This window comes from Gouania willdenowi, chromosome 7 (assembly GCF_900634775.1).
Source record: "Gouania willdenowi chromosome 7, fGouWil2.1, whole genome shotgun sequence".
NCBI lineage: Eukaryota > Metazoa > Chordata > Actinopteri > Blenniiformes > Gobiesocidae > Gouania > Gouania willdenowi.
In genome coordinates this window covers 10,126,954-10,146,935 of record NC_041050.1, presented here as the reverse complement: position 1 = coordinate 10,146,935, position 19,982 = coordinate 10,126,954, and the positions used below count along the sequence as shown (strand labels likewise).

Below are 19,982 nucleotides of genomic sequence, written 5' to 3'. Positions count from 1 at the left end.
GGAGAGAAACTATTGATTTCCATCAGATGATGAGAAAAGGCGTGTCGGATGGAGGGAAAGCGATGAGGGAGGTTTAATGGTGGTGAAAGGAAGATTAATGAACTTTACGCCTAATGACAAATCAACGCCACGGTTGCTGGTTTCAAAAATAAAATAAAAAATCAAATGACACAATCTTTTAGTACTTACTGCACAATGGCCTGTCCTCGGGATGCTCCTTTTAGCTGCTTATAGTGTTCAATAACTCGATCCTCACTGTCATGTCGGACAGGAAACAGTGTTAAATAATACACGTTGTAAAGAAAACATAAAATCTATAATTATCAATTCTTCTTTTTTTTATTAGCTGTACTTTATTGTGCGAACACAACATCTCCACAACAGCATTAGGATTATGTGGTGTAATATTTCTCGTCAACATACCAGTAGGCGAGAGAGGGATGCTCTTTGAGTACTTTGGTTGGAAGGAATGGAAGTTTCTTCAAATCAGCTCGAGTGTTTTCATCACTGAAACACAAATAAAACCCTTTAAAACCATTTAAGAGTTTCATTATGTCACTTATTTGAGACAAACATTTCTTGCCTGCAGTTAGTTACACATACAGTAGATGGAACTGAGCAATGTCATATTTGATCAAATCAATAATTTACACGTGTCAAAATCAAGTTCCACTGTGCATTTTTGGCCTTTGACTAATTTAGCAAATTTTAGAGTGTTTATTACTGGCAGAAAAACAGTAATTGTTAAGTAAAACTCTGCCTAGTAATATTAGAGTGACCATATGTCCAATTCTCTTTACATGTCTTTTCATGACCCTGAACACATCACAGGAGATGGTTCTCATTATTTCAATGATTGAGATATTTAAAGGTCTATATGAGATTTTTCAAGGACAGATTGTTATAATGCATAATAAAGATGATTGATTTGAGTATTTTTTTCAAGTCTTTATTATAAAGAGAGAAATTAACTTTTAAACCTTAAGGACAATAACAACTCTTTTATCTTTTAACAAGGTAGATTTAAGAAAAACGTTGAGTATGCCGAGGTCCTCTTTTTTGGAAGTGAAAATATGGTCACCCTATGTACTATTTCAGATGTCTGCAAGTCTCTCATCACTCTGTGGTGAGCTTTACATACTGTAACTCTGCTTTTTATTTTTGATTGTCTGCTGCAGAGTAGGGCTGGGCAATTTTGCCTACAAAAATGCACTTAAAAATGACTGTAGACATCAGATATATTGTCAAAAGTGCAACTTCATTGCTGTGATTGTCCTCAGGAGTTAAAATGCATAGAACAATCCCTAAATCAAAAGTAAATGAGGATCTGTCATTCAACAATTTCAAGCTTTAATCCAGGTTTAAGCAAAAGTGCAACAGCAACTTCACAGTAGCTTTAATTTTCTGATTAAGAAATCAAATAACTACATATTCTATAACATATAACATTACAATTAAAAAAAATAATAGACTCTTCCCTTAGCATCTCAGCATAGTGTGAATAAAAAATTAAACATGCATGTGGCAGACACATAGCCTACTCAAAATTCCCACAAGGTCGGAATGCGAAAAAGTCCGAGAAAAATAAATAAATAAAAAAAAGAGAAAAAAATTCATTTAAAAGAAAAAAAAAACTTGAATTTGTTTTTATCTACAAATTTGATAAATTGATGGATTTTTTTGCCCAGCCCTACTGCAGAGAGTTAATCATTAACTTCTCCTGCTGCGTGTGTTAAATACTTAAACACTTCTTCACCAGCTAATGTTGTGCACTCACCTTGCGTAGTCTCCTTTGGCTTCCTATTATTCAGAAAAAATACACTCTTGTTAGATGATTGCTTTTGTTGCTACGATAATTTATGGTTATGAGGCAATTGAAAGCACAAACCTGCAAAGCATTTGCAGCTAATTTGAATACATTTTCACTTTCGACCTCAATAATGCCCTGGGGGGAAAGATAACAAAGGGACACGGGGGTAAAGATGATGCAGAAAATGACGTGTTTCATGACATGATTAGCCTTTATCCCAGATCAAAACAGCACCCTGATGATGTTCTGCTATGGTAATATGCTCCAGAAAATATCACTAGTGTGCACGTAGAAAAACTTAGTACAGCAGAATCAAATTATTTCAAACAGGATAAGTACTTACATTGTAGACTGCAGACTTAGCATTCAGGAAGAAGAGCTCCACCGTTATAATGTCTTTAAGTTGTGTTATGTTTTCTACATAAAACCTATGGACAAATAGAACCACACAAAAAATAAATAAAGCATTAACATTTAAGCTTAAAAAATATTATTATTAGTTACATTAAGGACAATAACACCAAATGTTCCTGGTTTACCCTTCCCAAAATATGAAAAAAGGACAATTGCTCAACGCCAATATTAATCCGTGTAGACTGTAGCAATATTTTTCAGGCGCTTTTGTCAAATGTAAAATAACACATAAATTGAAATAAGTATTAACTAACCTTAACCCTCACCCCTAACCTTAAAGGCATGGACAGGCAAATGTATTTGTATAGCATATTTCATACACAAGGCAATTCAATGTCCTTTACATGATTAAAAAATGCAACAGAAAACATTTAACAGTTTAAAAATCAATAAAAACATTAAAATCAGTGTTAAAACATTTAAAATCAACAGTTAAAACATGAAATCAACAATAATATGATTAAAAATATCCCTCTCAGTCATAAGCAGTAGAGAAAAAGAGTACCTTTAACTTGGATTTTAAAAATGTTCATATTAGATGGTGACTTCAGCTCTAAAAATTCAAGTTTTACTTGGATTTACTTTGAATTTACTTTTTTTTTTACAATATACAGTAATAGTAGTGGACTTTTTTTATTTTTTTTTGGATGAGCAAATGTCAAAGCACCTCCTGGTCTGGGGACAGTATCAAATATGAATTAAGTACCTCCCACAAAGAAATAAGCACCAGTAGCTACCTGACAAGAAAGTTGAGGGCAATGGCTCCAGCCTTCTTTGAAAAGTCATGATCCAGAACTCTGCGATCCATCTGCAACCATTTACACTGACCACTGTGAGAGTAAATGAGAACTACCATTAAATACATCTGCATTTACACACACACTCACAAATATCCACGACACCAAATGCAGAAAATCACTTACTTGTCTTTGAAAAATGCAAGTCCAAAGAATTCTTTCTCCTTGAGGTTGAAGTGGGAGGAAACCAAGTCGAGGAGTTCATATGACAGCAGCTTAGGCTGTGGGGGAAGATTTATAGTCAGGGCGCTTCATAAGACGACTGGAATACTTGAAGTTGAGGTGGAAAAAGATATAAATATATTGTGTGTATGGACAAGTTGCCAGATTGCACACACACGTTTTCTCCAGAGTCTATCAAGCAACACTATTTAGTCTAATTCTGTCTTTTTGGACAGTGGAAGTAATGTGGAAGCAATACTAAGGGAAAAACTTCCCTTAAGTGTAACTAAACCCCCAAAACACTTTTTTTTTCTGCTGAAAAGAAATGTATTTGGTATGAAGTGGTTTTGTTGATTGATTCTTGTCCAACTCAAATTGATTAGTATTTCAATTTAGCCTATTTTGTGGTAAAAATGTGAGAGTGAGTGCCCTCTATGGGTTGAAACCCAGCTATTACAATCATTTTTTGCTATTGGCTGAGAATGGTGGTTAGTGACGTTTTAGTTGTTTCTTACATCACAAACCACCACTGTTGGCCCCGCCCCTCCTATAAAAACTAGCACCTGTGGACTGTGTAATATGTGGTGAGTAGGTTGGATTAAGAGAATAGTGAATAGAGAGTATAGTGAGTATTGAGTAGGTAGTTAGCATAGCGTAGATTATTCTTTGGAGTTTTTATAGTATAAACCACATGCGTCAAACTCAAGGCTCCGGGGGCCAAATCTGGCCCTTTAGACCATCCACTTCGGCCCGTGAGAGAAAATTAAAAATCTGGGAAAAAAAAATAATTATTGTCTAATCTACCAAGTAGTAAATATCTACACAAATTCAACGAAACTCCACAATATTTGGAGGATCGCTTTAATCACATAGCTACACTCATTTTAAATCTGAAATTGTTCAAAGAACTCAATTTTCATGAAATTATTTGACATAAAATGTCACTAAATTAAATACAAATTTAAAAGAGAAAATCCTGCGGGGACTGATATCTGTCATTTATTGCCTGGATATTGTCAGCGCCTTACTTACTTTATTAAATTGCTACTTTTCCTGCCTCAAATATTCGGGCCACTTAAAGGGCCCGAGTTAAGCTAAATCAACTTTTCTGTGCTTTAAACATCATAAAAGTGCTATTAGGGCTTCATACATGCGCAGTGCTATTTATGTATTTATTACAGCCTATGTATGTACCAGCGAACACCCCGCCCCACGCTCTGTCTCGTGTTTATAAAGCAGCATGAGCTCGGCTACGGAGTGGGTGGGAGGAGGGCGGGCCATCCTCTGGCCCTACGTCACCGTGCGGGGAGGAGGAAGTCAGTGGCCCCCCTATAGACACGCCCACTCATGAATATGCATAAGTAGGACGCAACTCAGCCTGTTTGTGAAGAGTTGCTCAGAAAGTGACTTTTCAGAGGCTAATACTTAGCCGAAAAAAACCCTCAAATACTATGTTTTTGGTGTTCTTAGAACAAATGGGTGACAAATAGCATGACATGTGACCTTTAACATCAATCTATTTTGTATTTGGCCCCTGAACTAAAATGAGTTTGACACCCCTGTGCGTCTCTTAACTGTTCCAGGGGCCCCGCCCATTAATCAAAGCACTTTTTGAATTTCTAGCCTATAAACCAGGGGCGTCATACTCATTCTAGTTCAGGGGCCAAATAAGGACAGTTTTTTTCTCAAGTGGGCCACAGATTTTATGTGGGAAAACAAGTCATTTCAACATATTTGTGCCTTAGTTTGCACTTGTACGTATACATAAAATACTAAATATGTAAGAAACCAACAACATCCAACTAATAAGTGACAGATATCAGTCCCAACAGGAGCTTTACTTTAAATTTCCTACATTTTGTGACCAATTTCTATTTAATTAAAGGAAATATTGTGTAATAATTTGAGGAAAATTAAAAGATTTTGTTAGATCTTTGAGTTTTTTCAACTGTAACATAAAAAAAATGACTGCAATCATGCAATATAAGCATCGGGAAAACTGTGAGACCCTGCAAATATTGCTGAGTTTCATTTACACAATGATTTGTGTTTTTTTCTGTCATTTCTATTTTCAAATCGGATGCTCCAAAGGGCCGGATTTGGCCCCTGGGCCATGAGTTTGACACGTGCTATAGACGCACATCAGCCAAAACCTCATGGTTTAGTTACTCTTAAAGCAAAGAAAAACTGCACTTCCTCATTTAATTTTTAAATATTCATGAAGAGGAATGAGAAAATGTATTTTATAATTATGATTTTTATTATTACCTGTACCAGCAGTTCCAGCTTCCTGTCATCCAGCAGCTGCACTTGGCACAGTCTTCCCTCAGTCATCTGCAGACGGAGCAACAGGAGGAATTTTAGGGTTTGGGACTTTGGCTTTTCCCAATCACAGCAAACCCAGACACTTTAAATCACTATTTTAAGTGTTAGATATATATTTAACACCACAAAAGTAAAGCCAAAAACCCTTAAAACATACTGTACTCACTGTAATTGTAACCAGTCTGTTGTAATGCCTACTAGAAGGTATAAGTATGAACTAATCTTTAATCAAAATGCTGATCTTTCATCCTTGACCCTGTTGGGGGTGACAATGAAACCTTTGTCTTGTGGATTTGTTGCCATGGTAATGAAAATAGGGATATGAGGTTTGTTCATTTTGAACATTTTCCAGCAACGTGGATCACAGGCTGTTAAGCTGCTCCAAGGCTATTTTCTCTTGTGTTATACAACCACCTGGGTTCCAGAGTGAACTGGGATTGTCTCCAGGAAACAACCTCGACCTCACTGGATAAGTATGAATAAAAGATGAATGAAAGACAGAATCAGTGAAGATTTCTTTTTATGCTATAACTTCACAAACACATAAATGTAAAACAATTAAATAATGTACTAGAAATAGTTTTGTTTCCACATTACATAATACATGGCAAGCAGAGCCATGATGATATGGTCCCAAATTCCATATCTCGATATTTTTTCTCAAAATGGCGATATACGTTATAAATCTCGATAATTTTAATTCAAAGAAAGTCTTGCCAGAAAAACAATTAACAAAGGTAAAATTTTCTGATACAAATATGTGCCTCTTTTGGCTTTTTCTCCTCTAAGGGACAGCACGTGTGAGTGAGTTCTGTAGTGTGGCTTGTTTAGTGCTAGATCTGGGTTAGGACAAAATCAGAAATCCATCTAACTGTTCTGAGAAGTAGAGAAAGCCGTGACTCCTAAGACAGATATTTTGATACAAAATGAGCTATAAAATATATATGTTGATATAAGCGATATTTGTAATTTTCTATATCGCCAAAATAGTGCGCATTATTAATCAGTACTGATTGCAAAACCCCACTAACTGCTTATTTATATATATGTATTTTTTTTCTATCTTGACCAATATCTATTATTTAGTTATTTTTTTATTATTTATTTTATTTGTATTACACTGTAGCGTGTGAATTTACCCACTGTGGATAAAATAAAGGATAATCTAATCTAATAGACAACTATATACAGTATTTAATCTCGATATATCGCCCAGCCCTAATGGCAGGTATAGCCAACAATAATCAGAAGACAATCTAACCCACAGCCTATTTAGTAAACTCAGGTATAAAAAGCATCAAATATTGTGTTTAAAAAAAAAGTGTATTAAATTTGAAATCAAAAATTTTATAATAGAAATATTTTCAACACTTTCCAATCTGTCGCAGTTTTATATCCTATTAAATCCAGGCCCACCTCCTGCGTGAGAATAAAATCATGAATAAAATAATCACTATAAATGACAGATTAAGGCAATCAGCTTTTACAACCAAGCCTGCTGAAAAAAAAAAATCAGAAGAAAGCACAATAGCTACATCCAAAAGCCTCCTCACTTGACAGAATGAGGCTGATCACCACTTGTAGGTAGCTCTGCCGTACCTGGTAAATCTCTCCTGGGAGAGTGCAGCTGTGAAAGCATCCCTGACCGGCTCTCATCCTCATCCTCATCCTCGTCCTAATAAAGCATGTCCTATCCCGCTTGACACCTCAGAGTGAGCTTCTCCTGCTGCTGCTGCTGCTGTAGCTCTCTGGACTTGACTAGGTTCTCTGACTTCATCCCGTCACAGCTCAGGCTCCACCACGGCCTTTGGCTGCAGAGCCGTGACAGCTTACATTGTATGAACTCAACAGCTGACTTATTGAGGGCAGAATGAATTCAGACGCCTCCTGACCACAGGTCGGGGTTTTACTTTCTCATGCAACAAATAAAAGGTTGAGGCAATAACATCAGTTTGTTATCCAGGCTACATACATTTTTTTATTCACAGTTTATTTTCATTCTTTGAATTATATTTCCATAATTCTCTATTGGGCGCCTGCTACAGTAAATGCATGCTAAAATAAACAGCTACTTTTTACAACATTTAGCAACGAATAATGCTTAAAAAAAATGTATGTGAATTTGTTTATGTTACTTTTGACCAGATTTACAGCAACACTTCTGAAATGTGTGATATTTTTTCTCTCGTAAAAATATAATGTCAATCCTAAATCTAAATCTAAATGTTAAATATTAAATATGAATATAAATGTTAAATATAAATGTAAAACTTAAATCTAAATGCTAAATCTAAATCTTAGATGTTATATCTAAATGTTAAATCTAAATCTAAGTGTTAAATATACATCTTAGAATTTTACATCTAAATGACATTTATGGATTGACATCTTGGTCTGTATGTCTTACTTAATACACAGACAGTGCACTAATAAATTATCAAACAAACTGCCCTGTATCCTGAATGAGGCATAGACACTCGGTCACTTCGGTAAATGACACCATCTGCACTAAGTCAATTGTGGCCTGTAAATTACTCGTCTCTCTGACGGCCACAGCCATAAATTATCTTTACCAATGCAGATTAAAAGTGCATGTTCAATACAAAACATTTCATTTGGGGCTTGCTCTCTACATATAATAGCAGGAATATAATTAATTACATTGACTTTAGTTTGATTTAAATGTGGCTGCAAGACAGTAGGTCAGGACTTGACCTCATCATAGGCTGAAGTAAAACCAGTGACCACTAGGTGGTGCTAATATTGGTAATTTGTTGAAAGTTAAACCTTCAGTTTCACAAAAAACACATTTTGATCTTTAACCACAAAGTATCAAACATTATTTCTGAAAGAAAGAAGGGAAAAAAGGAAGTCATTTTAGTTACAGTTTTAATTGATGAAATTGATTCACGATATCTCAAGTATAATGTGATAATTTTACATGGAGTTGGTAAAAACACTACAATGACCAGTAATGCAGTATTTATCAAAATACCCACGGACTAGTCAATGTATCATAAATCTTTATTTATTTCACAACAAAACTAATCTAATTTTTTTTTTGTTTGTTTTGTTATAACTGTGTTTATATTGTTTTTTTATTGATACATATTATTGTTTTACTGTGTGAACCTATAAGACACTGGAAATAAAGTTGATTTGTTATGGGCAGGTATTACTCTACTAGGATCATTTATTAGATTTTCACTCTTAACAAACAATATTTTTTGCTTTTGAAATAATATGAAAACTGTCCACTAAGTAATTTTCATTACAGTTTTAATTGACGAATCTGACGAAATTGAAGAATCTCGATTCACGAATCTTAAGTACAATGTTGTGATCATCTTACATGGATTTTGTAAAAACACTACAATGACCAGTAATGCAGTATTTGTCAAAATGCTCATGGACTATTTAATTTAATATAAATCTTTATTTATTTCACAACAAAACTATTCTAAACATTTTTTATTGTTATAACTGTGTTTATATTGTTTTTTTTTATTGCTATATATATTATTTGTTTTACTGTGTGAACCAACAAGACACAGGATAAAGTTGATTTGTTTGGGAAGGTATTACTCTAATAGGATCATTTATTAGATTTTCACTCTTAACAAACAATATTTTTTTGCTTTTAAAATTTATAGCAGACTGCCTCTTTAAGGAAAAACAAAATAAGAAAAAAACTGCCACATTATGTCCATCGACCTCAGGTTTGTATTGATGCCATGAAGACATGTAAATTCTGCTGATTTTGACAATGCCCATTGGTCATTTCCATATTATGCTTATGAAAGGGAAGAAAGGTCAAACTGGAAAGTGGCACAAAAGCCAAACAAGAGATATTTTTTCTGTCTCTGTGAAAAGTGGCTGTCAGTGTTTAACACGTCACACTGGTTAAATGTCATGTCCAGACTGTCGTCCGTCTTATCTCAGCTTCCCATTTCCATGCATTATAAATGAAGGCTCATGTCACACAACTCTACGTCTGATTGTCATGGCTGTATACTCCTCACAGGACACACTGTGCACGAACCTGCAGTTACTGGGCATGACTCATTTTTATTTGACACAAACTATAAGAAAATGTTCATTAATCAAATCACCAAGCGACTGCATTTAATCACTTGAGTGCACATATCTGAGTCACAGGGTATTGGCACCTTGGAGAACAGTGCACGATGAGCCAGATAGAGACAAACTATATTACCAGCACACACATGCACTCCATCAGGCAATATAAAATGTAACTAAATCCCAAAATAATTCTTTCCCGCTAAAAATAAAAGTATTTGTGTATGAAGTAGTGTCATTGATTCTTGTCCAAGTCTTGACAATTTGACGTATTTTGTTGTTTAAAAAGTCCTATTAGAGGTTGAAACCTGGCTGTTACGATAGAACTTTGCTATTGGCTAAGATGGAGGCTGTTGATGTTATAGAAGCCGCTTTCATCACAAACCACCAATATTGGCCCCGCCCATCCTATAAAAACTAGCACCTTTCGACTGTAATCTGGGGTGAGTAGGTTGGATGGAGAGAATTGGGAATAGAGAGATATAGAGAGTATTTAGTTAGCATAGCATAGCATAGCATAGCATAGCATAGCATAGCATAGCATAGCATAGGGCCAGATTATTAACATTCAAGTCAGTGTTAAGACTAATGACTAATCTGAATCTGAACATTAATATAGGACAGAACAAAGGGTTTGTGTGTTCTTGTTGTTTTGTGAGTGTTTCTGTCCTTTTTGCATAATTGTATTGTCATTTTATGTATTTTTGTTGTGTATTTTTCTATGTAATTTTAGTCATTTAGTCTATCTTTAATATTTCTTTGCATATATTTCTGTCATTGTGGGTTTTTTCAGAGTAATTTTGTGCATTTACTTTGGGGGCCACACAAAATAAGACCGAGGGCCGGATGTGTGTGGCCAGGTTCAGTCGTGCATTTAAAAAAATGTTAGCATTAGATAAATGACTCATGTTTGGTGATTTTGGAGGCATCTATGTTAGAGTGACTGCATTTAAGAACACTCGTGATAATGACCAAGATTGACAGTGTATACACACAACTTAAAGTCAGTCTTTGATTTGCACAATAAAAACAAGCTCCGAAAACATTTTAATTGGCAATTATAATCTGTATTTTCATCCATCTGAGAAACTGATGAGGTTTTAGTTTAAAGAAGAGTAAAGGTTTAAAATCTTGAGGTTTAAAGATCAAACAATCAGAAGAAACATAAAAGCCCACCCCATTCAAGCTTGAGGATTTTTTCTAGCCTGCTGCTGAACCTGGGTGAACCATGTGGGTGTCATTTGTTTTAGTTAAAAAAAAAAAAAAAACATTTCTGGTACTGCTTTTTGTATTTCCTTTTTCTATCTTCTGTCACCATGCTCTTAAAGATTATTTACATGTATACATATGTCACATTAAAGGTATTCACAACAATTTTTCCAAAGTTTAGAAAAGAAACGCCCTCTGCACATGCGCAAAACTCTACCTGCTCAAGAGGGAACGCGTACTTGTGCGAGAGAGCGTGCACGAGCCCAGTTTTCCTCGTGCACAGCTCTGTTTACAAGTTGGAGTCGGCATTGAAAAATCCTAATACAACAGTGACACTAAGGGTGCTTTAACATATATAGTCCCATGTGACCATGTGGACAGTATGAGGAAGGGAGACAAGTAAAATAAATGAATGATGTGGGAGTAATACGGATGGGAGTGTGGAAATGTGTGTGATGTGTGTGTGCAGACAAAGAGGCTCTGAAAATGGATGGATGAATAGATAGATAGATAGATAGATAGATAGATAGATAGATAGATAGATAGATAGATAGATAGATAGATAGATGATTTGTGTGTGTGCTGCCTGATGGAGCGCTGGGTTGCGAGTGTGTGCATGCCTGTTTTGTGATTGCTGTGTGTTGCTGCTGAGCTGTCACTACATGAAGTTGCTCCGTTCCTCGGACAAAGGTCTTCTCTGCCTTTTTTTTTGCTGGCTCCGCCTTGATATAAGTTTGAGAAAAGTGAATTTTTAGACAACCGTGTGCAGTCACGGGGCAGGTGATAATCTAGCATTAGTTTGGATTGGGCTGCCATAAAGCAGTATGTCTTGCCACCAGGTCGGAGGCAGCAGAGACAGCAGGAGAGATTAAAGACCCCCCAATTACCCTATAAACACTTGTATTACCCTCACAGGGACTACAAGAAGGATTTATTAAGATGAAAAAGTTACTTAGTTCTGCTTTAAGATCAAAATTTGAATATTTCCCTATATCAGGTGGAACTTTTACTCCCACCTTGGATAATTAACTTTTAAAATACAAATTGCACACCAATATGAAGTAAACAGCCCAGAAGGATTTGAGCGCAGAGCATAAATCCCTGAGTAGAGCACAGGAGATGTAGGAGATACAGAACAGGTTTATCTCATCATCTCATATCTCATCGTGACTCATGCTGTCAGCGGTCAGAAGGATGTCTGATGTCATACCACAAAGAGAGAGACTGTCTGGCAGTTTGTGATATCCAGGAAAACCATGAGCAAAGTCAGATTCAGGTTACTGAGGGTGAATTATATAGCTGGCAAGAAAACATAAATTCAGTAGGAGTTATTTTAACACACCAAAGTCTGTGTATGAGACCTTCATGTGAATGAGGTCATCATATGGTGCAAATGGTTATTATTTCTACCTAAAAGGGCTTTGACAGGAGGAGCAGGGGAGGGCTGTGAAATATTTTGTTATGATTGTCTGCCAACCACAACTAGGACAATGCACAATATTTCATTAGCTGTCGGCGTGACAACAGGGGTCAAGCTAATCACTTTGGGTAACAAGGAGACTAAAAAAATGCATGGGAAGAACATTTGGTATATTACAGTAATTTCAATTATTGAAGTATCCACTAAAGTGTAGAAAAATAGCTGGTTTTACAGATTATTTAGAAGGGACCAAACAATAAGCATTATTACAACAATACACGTAAAAGGGTAAAAATGAATTGTTCATTAGTCTTACTCAAACTTCAGACTAATTTGCAGACCAGGTTGATGTTTCGGAGATTTTAGGAAAGTTGTCATGGGATTCCAGTCTGGATTGTTATCATCAATTTGCATGATATATTGATTTTTGTACAAGACAAACAACACTGAACGTCTTCACAAAAAAAGGACTGCTCTGAAATGGTTTTATTGCTAATCACGCAACTGTATGCAAGCAGCATTAAGGACTAATAATTGGCAACTGATCAGACAAGACTCAGCCTAAGTCTGTGTGTCGTCTGTACTCAAAATAAAGGTCACAGACAGTGGCCAGCACACACAATCCCACTATTTTTATGTATTATCTTATACCATTTACTAGATAAAAGTCATTCATTATCATTAGTATTAAAAACACAGATGCCTTGCTTTGCCCCCACAGTAAGTGCTGAATCAAACATCACACACGCTGAAGACATCTTGGTGAGGATTATATTGAATGATAAAAGAAAGACTTTGTACAAAATGGCATACTAACATATTACTCATATTACTAAGTTTGACGTCAAAATTAGTATGACAGTACGTTCACATTAGACAGTATGAAAAGACTGAGTACGCAAGAAATATCATACTATATCGGGACATTTTTGAAGTACGCACGGTTGGCACACTAGTCATACTCAACCGCCCCATGATGCATTGCGAGCGGAACATAAATTTGTCCTGGGACCAGCTTCTGGCTAAAAATCAAACTCCCCCCTTTCAAAATAAAAGCATCTCTTATTGTCTTCCATCAGTTTTTAACGCTTTTCGAAACAGGGCTCTTGTTTTGAAGTTAACCGGAAGTTTTGGCAGTAGCACAATGGCGGGTCGCCGAAAATCTCGGAATGAAATGTGTATACGTGAGTTTTATGGATCAAATAATCAAGTGTTGATATTGTGCTTGGTCACTTTCTCACTTAAAATGCTTTCAGAACTTTCAAAGGTGGAGAATCAACGGAGCTATTTAGCCTTAGTGTGTTTCAGGTTTTTATCATTGTAGGTTCAAAACGCATCTTGGAAAACTTGGAAGTATACTACAGTGGGAACGGTCATCATCCTAATCATACTAATAGTATATAGTAGACATTAAGTACTCATTGAGTTTGTAGTTTATAGTGCGGAGTGTGCCATTTTGAACACAGCCTTACTATTAGCCAATTGCTACTGAGGTAAAAGCTCCGTTCTTCCAACTACAGTCAGACATCTAACAAATCAAGATACTTGAATGATGGATGACTTACAGCCCTTATCTCTCCTAATGTAGCACTTTAATTCACAGTTTGGATGCTTCAAAGAGGCATAATGGTTTCTAAACACAATGTACTCCTGCAATTTAGAAATGTTACCTTCATTTTAAGGTTTTTAAAGCGACTCCTAAATGACAATTCGGATGTCTAAAGAGTTTCAATACAAAATGCTGCAGTCTCTTTCTGCAACACTGAAGAGATTCCTTCTATCATAAAGATTAAGGTTGGGGAATTGTACATTATTACATTAGAATGTATATATTTTCTCATTGTCAAAATATATCAGTAACGTTTTAAAGAGGTGACTTTTGATCAAAATAAAGCAGTTATTCCTAAAATCTCCACATAAGCTTTCACTTTCCTGTATGAGATTTGTTTCCTTAGTGTTATATACTGTATGAGCACAATATTACTTGCCTGTCCAAAAATAGATCTCACCATTCTGACTGCAGCCCATCTCTCATGAAGTGAAGGCTTTTTCTTTCCTTAAGATTGCCAAGTTGAGTGCTAAGAGACATTTTTTCTCAGCAGCATTAAACAGATAGACGAGCATCTCTCACTAAAACAGCTCACACACTGACATCAAAAATGAGGAAAATTCAGAAATGAGGTTATGTTATTTATCAAATCGACTACTTTTAGCCCCCAAAACAAGTCGCTTTGTTCTTTGTCCTGCAAGAAATGCAGTGATAAATGACTCAGGACATCCTCTCTAACAAATAGGAAAAAAGTGGTAAAGTTTCAAGCTGGTGTCTCATACAGACACAACCAGTGCAACAACAATTCCTGTTTACACTGCTTTGTGCCTAAAATACACACGTCTGCGTGTTTCTTCTTTTGTCTTTGAGAGATAGTGTAGTTCAGTTTTAAACTTTGCAGTTTAAAGAAAACTGCCAACGAACAAGACTCAAAAATCAATAAACCCTGAACTGACAGTATTCTTGTACTGTATATTGGTTTTTACTCACAATGGAGGCACACCGCACAGCAAAAGATGCAAACGAAAGAGCCAGAAACATTAACAAATCAACTTTGCCAGATTTAGCAGACAATTTACTTCTCAAAACAACAATTTTAGTTAAAATTGCCTCAAAAACAAAGATTTATAGGTAGTTACAATAAAAACAAATTGATCTTTAATCTTCATCAATCGTGGATGACATCCAAATTATGTTTTTAAACTACCCTAATGCCTACACTGAAATCACTGAAATGTTATCTATGGATTTACTTATTGTCACCCAGTTAAAAAAAAAAGAAAGAAAGACAGGCCAGAAATTACCTAAAAATCACCCAAAAAACCATCCCTGAAACCAATAATGGAAGTGATTTGCATGAAAAATGTGCTAACATAAAAAACTGACATTGTTCTAACTCATAGCTCAAAAAATGACCGTCTATGACAATGATTCCCAAACACAGGTACGTGTACCCTTGGGGGTACAGGAGCACATTACAGGGGATACTCGGAAAGATTGAATTAATTAAAAAATAATCAGGAAATGTTCTTTGTTCCTTTTTAGGCTATTTTTTTGGACAAAATCACCACAAATTGTTTAATAAAATACTATACTTTCTTGTAATTTATTGAAACAGGATTATGTTATGCTGTAGAGGCCTTTTTATCACACTTTTGACAATAATTAGCTATATTTTACAAAGGAGACGTATTTAATTACTAGTAATCAGATAAAAGTTGCATTGTATGAGGGGTAAAATACAAAAGGGGTACACGGTAGGGATGTAACGATTCACTCAACCCCCGATACGATTCGATTCACGATACTGGGTTCACGATACGATTCTCTCACGGTTTATTTTACAAAATGGGACTGTAGACAAATTTTTTCGTTGGGAAAAAAACTAGAAAATACGGTACTATATATCTTTTATTTTTCATTGTCAAAAGAATTCCTTGATAAAATATTCAAAACAATGCAATTTAACTAAAACTAAATCTTGAATGAAATAAAGGAATAATACAAATGAAAATGAAGCCTATTAATTTAAATTCTGGTTCTATAATAAACAATGCAAAACTGCATAATAGTTCTTTTTCTTTTTAAAAGTGCAACTGAAAATGTATTTTGTGCCTTAACAATTGGATTTTAAAAAAAATAAAGAAAAACCGTGATTGCACTGTTTTACGTCATATTTGTTTGGACCAGCAGAGGGCGTTGGTAACACAGTGGTCGGTTGGCATGCAGATATCTTGCAGTGAAGAAGAGAAGCTATGCTAGCAGACAGAGCTAAGAGAAAAACGTGACTTTTACAGATATTCAAGTAATATTACAGATATTCTTTCGGTGCTAAAGGGGTAATGAATCATTTAACATATTTAAGAGTAGAAGGCGGCCAGAAAGAAAGTATTAGCAGACTCCGCCCGCCGCCTACACCAGCCCTCTGCTGGTTAAAAAAAGTACTGCGATTCAATTTTCAGAAAATCAATATCAACCGTGATACCTATGAATCGATTTTTAACTGCCTTACGATTAATCGTTACATCCCTAGTACACGAGACAAAAAAGATTGGGAACCCAGTGGCGGCTGGCCATGAGAGGGTGCTCGGGCGCCGCCCTGCAAAGTGTTTTTGATTTTTCTTTTTTAAAATAAATATTTTTAAAATAAACAACAATTTTGAGCACCATGTGTGTTTAAATTTGCAATTTCATGTCATATACAAAATATAAATTATAATTTTCGTGGGAAAATGATTTCCTGCTGACTCGCTTGAGCGATAGAACAATGGCCCAGCCAGTGCGGCAGAGCAGCCAATCACCGACAAGAAATTCGACAAAGCAACAGGAATATCCGATCAGCGCCGACGTTGAACGTGATCCTGCTTGGGCGATGAAGATATCATAGGCAACCAAAGTGTGCCTATGGTGTCGGGAAACACGAGACCAGTGGAGGGCAGCAAATGATACGTCTAGTCTGCCGGAAGTTAAAAAATAATAATAAGAAGAATAAAAAGTACGTTGATGTGACAACAATGATGACGACAAGTGAATCTATACGTTCTCTTCTTCAAAATCCCTTTGAGAGGAGAACATTGGTGGAAAATCTAAGGATGAAACAGCGAGGACAAGGATGAAACAAGCTAGCGAAAAAGGTAAAGTTTATACACGAGGCTTCTCTCGTAATTGGTACAGCAGGAAGGCGTGGCTAGCTGGATGCAGTCATATAAATGCATTATATTGCTTCCCGTGTTTGCATTGAGGGCTTTGTCACACAGAAGGACAGAAGGGCAAAATTCCAGTACAAATAAGACACACAGACACACACACACACACGAGGGGTCGACTTTTTTCAAGATCGGCCAATTTTTTTTTTTGACCATCACCAGCCCACCCTAAGGAAGGGTAAGAAACACTTTATTATAGGGAGGATATAAAAAGAGAGGGCGGTGTTATACCTAGGTGAGGGGGAAGGGAACAGGGAGGAGAGACTCAAGGTAGGAAATGGAAGAGTTGATTATTATAACGTGAGAGTGAGATGTGATGTTGTAGTTGTGCATACTGTGATAAGTGTGAAGCTTAGGTATAATGATGGTGGCTGTGAACAGAGGGAAGGAGTGAGTGGTTATACCTAAAACTAGTATTTAGTTTAAATCGACTACTTGCACATTGTATATTGTTGTTGTGCTTTACTGCTACTTACCCATCCTGTACTTTTTGTTTTACTTGGTTGTGTATGGGTATATTTAAAGTTCGATAAATGTTAAGCGTTCTATTTGGTGTATTGAATTTAATTGCTAATATATATATTTACCGTATATCACATGAGTGTTTAAATTTTCTTTCATAATCATTGTGCTTTAAAAAAGAGTATATCGACCTCAAATATCGGCTTTAGATATCGGCCATCGGCTGAATTTTTTTTTTTTTTAAATCGGTATTAGCATCGGCCTTCAAAAATCCCATATCGGTCGACCTCTAACACACACACACACACACTTAAAGGAATCTTAACTTAATATTTTGTTGCACAATGTTGTTGTTGAGCCAATCACTGCAGTAGGTGATTTAAGGGTATCATCGTTTTTGTCCAGGCCAATTTCATATTCATACAAAGTACTCTGTCTGTCTGTATACACACACATTTATTTCCTTGACCAGATTTGTCTTTGTATAAAGTGGACCAATTTACCACTAATGCACTGTTTCATGTGCTCTGCTGTGTATAAAAAGGTACAATGTGTAGTAAGTAAAGTGATTTATTGCCAAAATTGTGGTTGTGCCAATATGTTGTTTATGTTTTGTGCAGAAATGCCTCAAGTTGTTCATATTTGCATTAAATAATAATTATTTGACAGAGCACTATTATCCGTTTCTGTTCAGTTCTCTCAGCATGGTTACTGAAACTGACTTTTGACTTGATATGGCACAGCCCCCCCTAGAATATTTTTCACCAGCCGCCACAGTGGGAACCACTGATCTATTATAGGGCTGGGCAAAAAAATTTATCAAATTTGTAGATAAAAACTATATTTATTTTGCAAATTCGAGTTTAAAAAGAAATAATTTTAAATAAAATATATATATATATATATTTTATTTTTAATTTTTTCCACCACTGTTTTTTTTTGGACTTTTTCGCATTTTGTCCTTGTGGGTTACCGTAGCACCCTCTTTTTTTACATTTGTTTACCCTTTCAGTAGGCTATATGTGTGCCACAGGCATGTTTAATGTTTTATTCGCACTATGCTGAGATGCTAAGGGAAGAGTTTAGTATTTTATTTCATTTTTTTCTTGTAATGTTATATGGTATAAAATATGTAGTTATATAGCCACATTTACTTTTTATTTTGGGATTGTTTTATGCATTTTAACTCTTGAAGACAATCACAGCAATAAAGTTGCACTTTTGACAATATATCTGATGTCTGCAATCAATTTTTAAGTGCTTTGAAACAAAAAAAATTCAAAAATCATATTTTAACTCAAATTTTCTATTAATTTTTTTTAGGCAAAAATTGCCCAGCCCTAATCTATTATATAATGAGTTGATGTTTATGTAAACCAAGTCCTTATTCGAACACATTTTCTTCTTCTAATATAAGTTTAAAGGTACCCAGGTTGAAATTAGGCTTTAAAAGAACTTTGGGCTGAACTCTGGAAGAGAATGGTTAAGTAATGATTAAAACAGTTTTTTAGGTGGTGTTAACAATTTACATGAACATGATTATTTCGATTATTACTAAATAGCATTGATCACAATAAAAGTTGTATATCTAAAGTTAATTCTAAGTGGATGGTAACACAACATGAGTGTGTTGATGGGAGACCAGCCCAGCACAGGCAGGGCCGGTTCACACAGAGCAGGGAGAACAATGAATGAGCTACTGTAGACTACTGTTACTGTACATGGCTGGTTTCCACCTGAGACTAAAACAAAACATGTGTAAAACAGCCACAGTCGACCCTGTTTAACCCCCGAGCACAAAGCCATTCACTGCGCTGCCTTCATTGATGCTTTTAAACATGCAGCACCGGGTCTACTTTGTCTCATCACGGATTCACCGGCTCCTCAGTCAGCACACACACACACACACACACACACACCTCATTCTCTCTCCATGAACACACTATTTCCTTCCCTTACCTTAGCACTGGTTCCTGTGTGTGCGTGTGTGTGGTGCTGGTTCTGTGACGGTGGAGCCCCCCCGCCCTCCTGAACACGTCCGTTCAGTGTTCCGCTCCACGCCTGCTTTTGCCGGTGAGAGGAGCCGCCGTGAAGCCGCCGCCTGTGCGCATCCTCCGGTGTGACTGTGTCTCTGCCTCTCGCCAGGGATGGAGGAGCCACGCCTTCAGCCGCCGGCACTGGCAGCCGCTATTATGTGAACGAGGAGCCCTCCCTGAATCACCCCCCACCCCCTCCCTCCAGCAGCCTCATTCGGCAGCTGCTGAGAGTCTGCCCCACATGGACCCCCCGAGACCCCCCCCCCCACCTTCTCCCTGACCCTAACAACACAGCCACCAGCCCTAAGCTCTGCTGCTTCCCAATATTTATTTTGTCACCTAAACATTATCGTCATAGTTTTCATCTACAAGTGACAATAACAAGACTACGACTAATTAAAAAAGAAAATACATGTTGACAAAATATACAGTATATTGTGATAGAGAATATTATTGATTTAAATATTGCCGCACTATATTTTTGGATTCAAAATGTAATTAAGGAAATTTGT

The 19,982-nt window shown here is 36.2% G+C and overlaps 1 protein-coding gene across 3 annotated transcripts in view; it reads right to left on the bottom strand.

Annotated features, from left to right (window-relative positions):
- frmd4bb (FERM domain containing 4Bb) overlaps positions 1-19,582 on the bottom strand; it is a 38,856-nt gene extending 19,274 nt beyond the window's left edge. The window contains exons 1-9 of one of the 3 annotated variants that reach the window (XM_028453009.1): positions 19,394-19,582; positions 5,452-5,517; positions 3,148-3,242; positions 2,962-3,054; positions 2,154-2,238; positions 1,889-1,945; positions 1,778-1,800; positions 424-507; positions 190-255 (exon numbers count right to left, since the gene is read on the bottom strand). In XM_028453009.1, coding sequence (XP_028308810.1) covers positions 190-255; positions 424-507; positions 1,778-1,800; positions 1,889-1,945; positions 2,154-2,238; positions 2,962-3,054; positions 3,148-3,242; positions 5,452-5,517 — 569 coding nt within the window. In that variant the 5' untranslated portion in view covers positions 19,394-19,582. The remainder of the gene's footprint in view (positions 1-189; positions 256-423; positions 508-1,777; positions 1,801-1,888; positions 1,946-2,153; positions 2,239-2,961; positions 3,055-3,147; positions 3,243-5,451; positions 5,518-19,393) is intronic. The other 2 variants (XM_028453007.1, XM_028453008.1) reach the window with 2 other exon arrangements.
- Between the last annotated feature and the right edge of the window lie 400 nt (positions 19,583-19,982).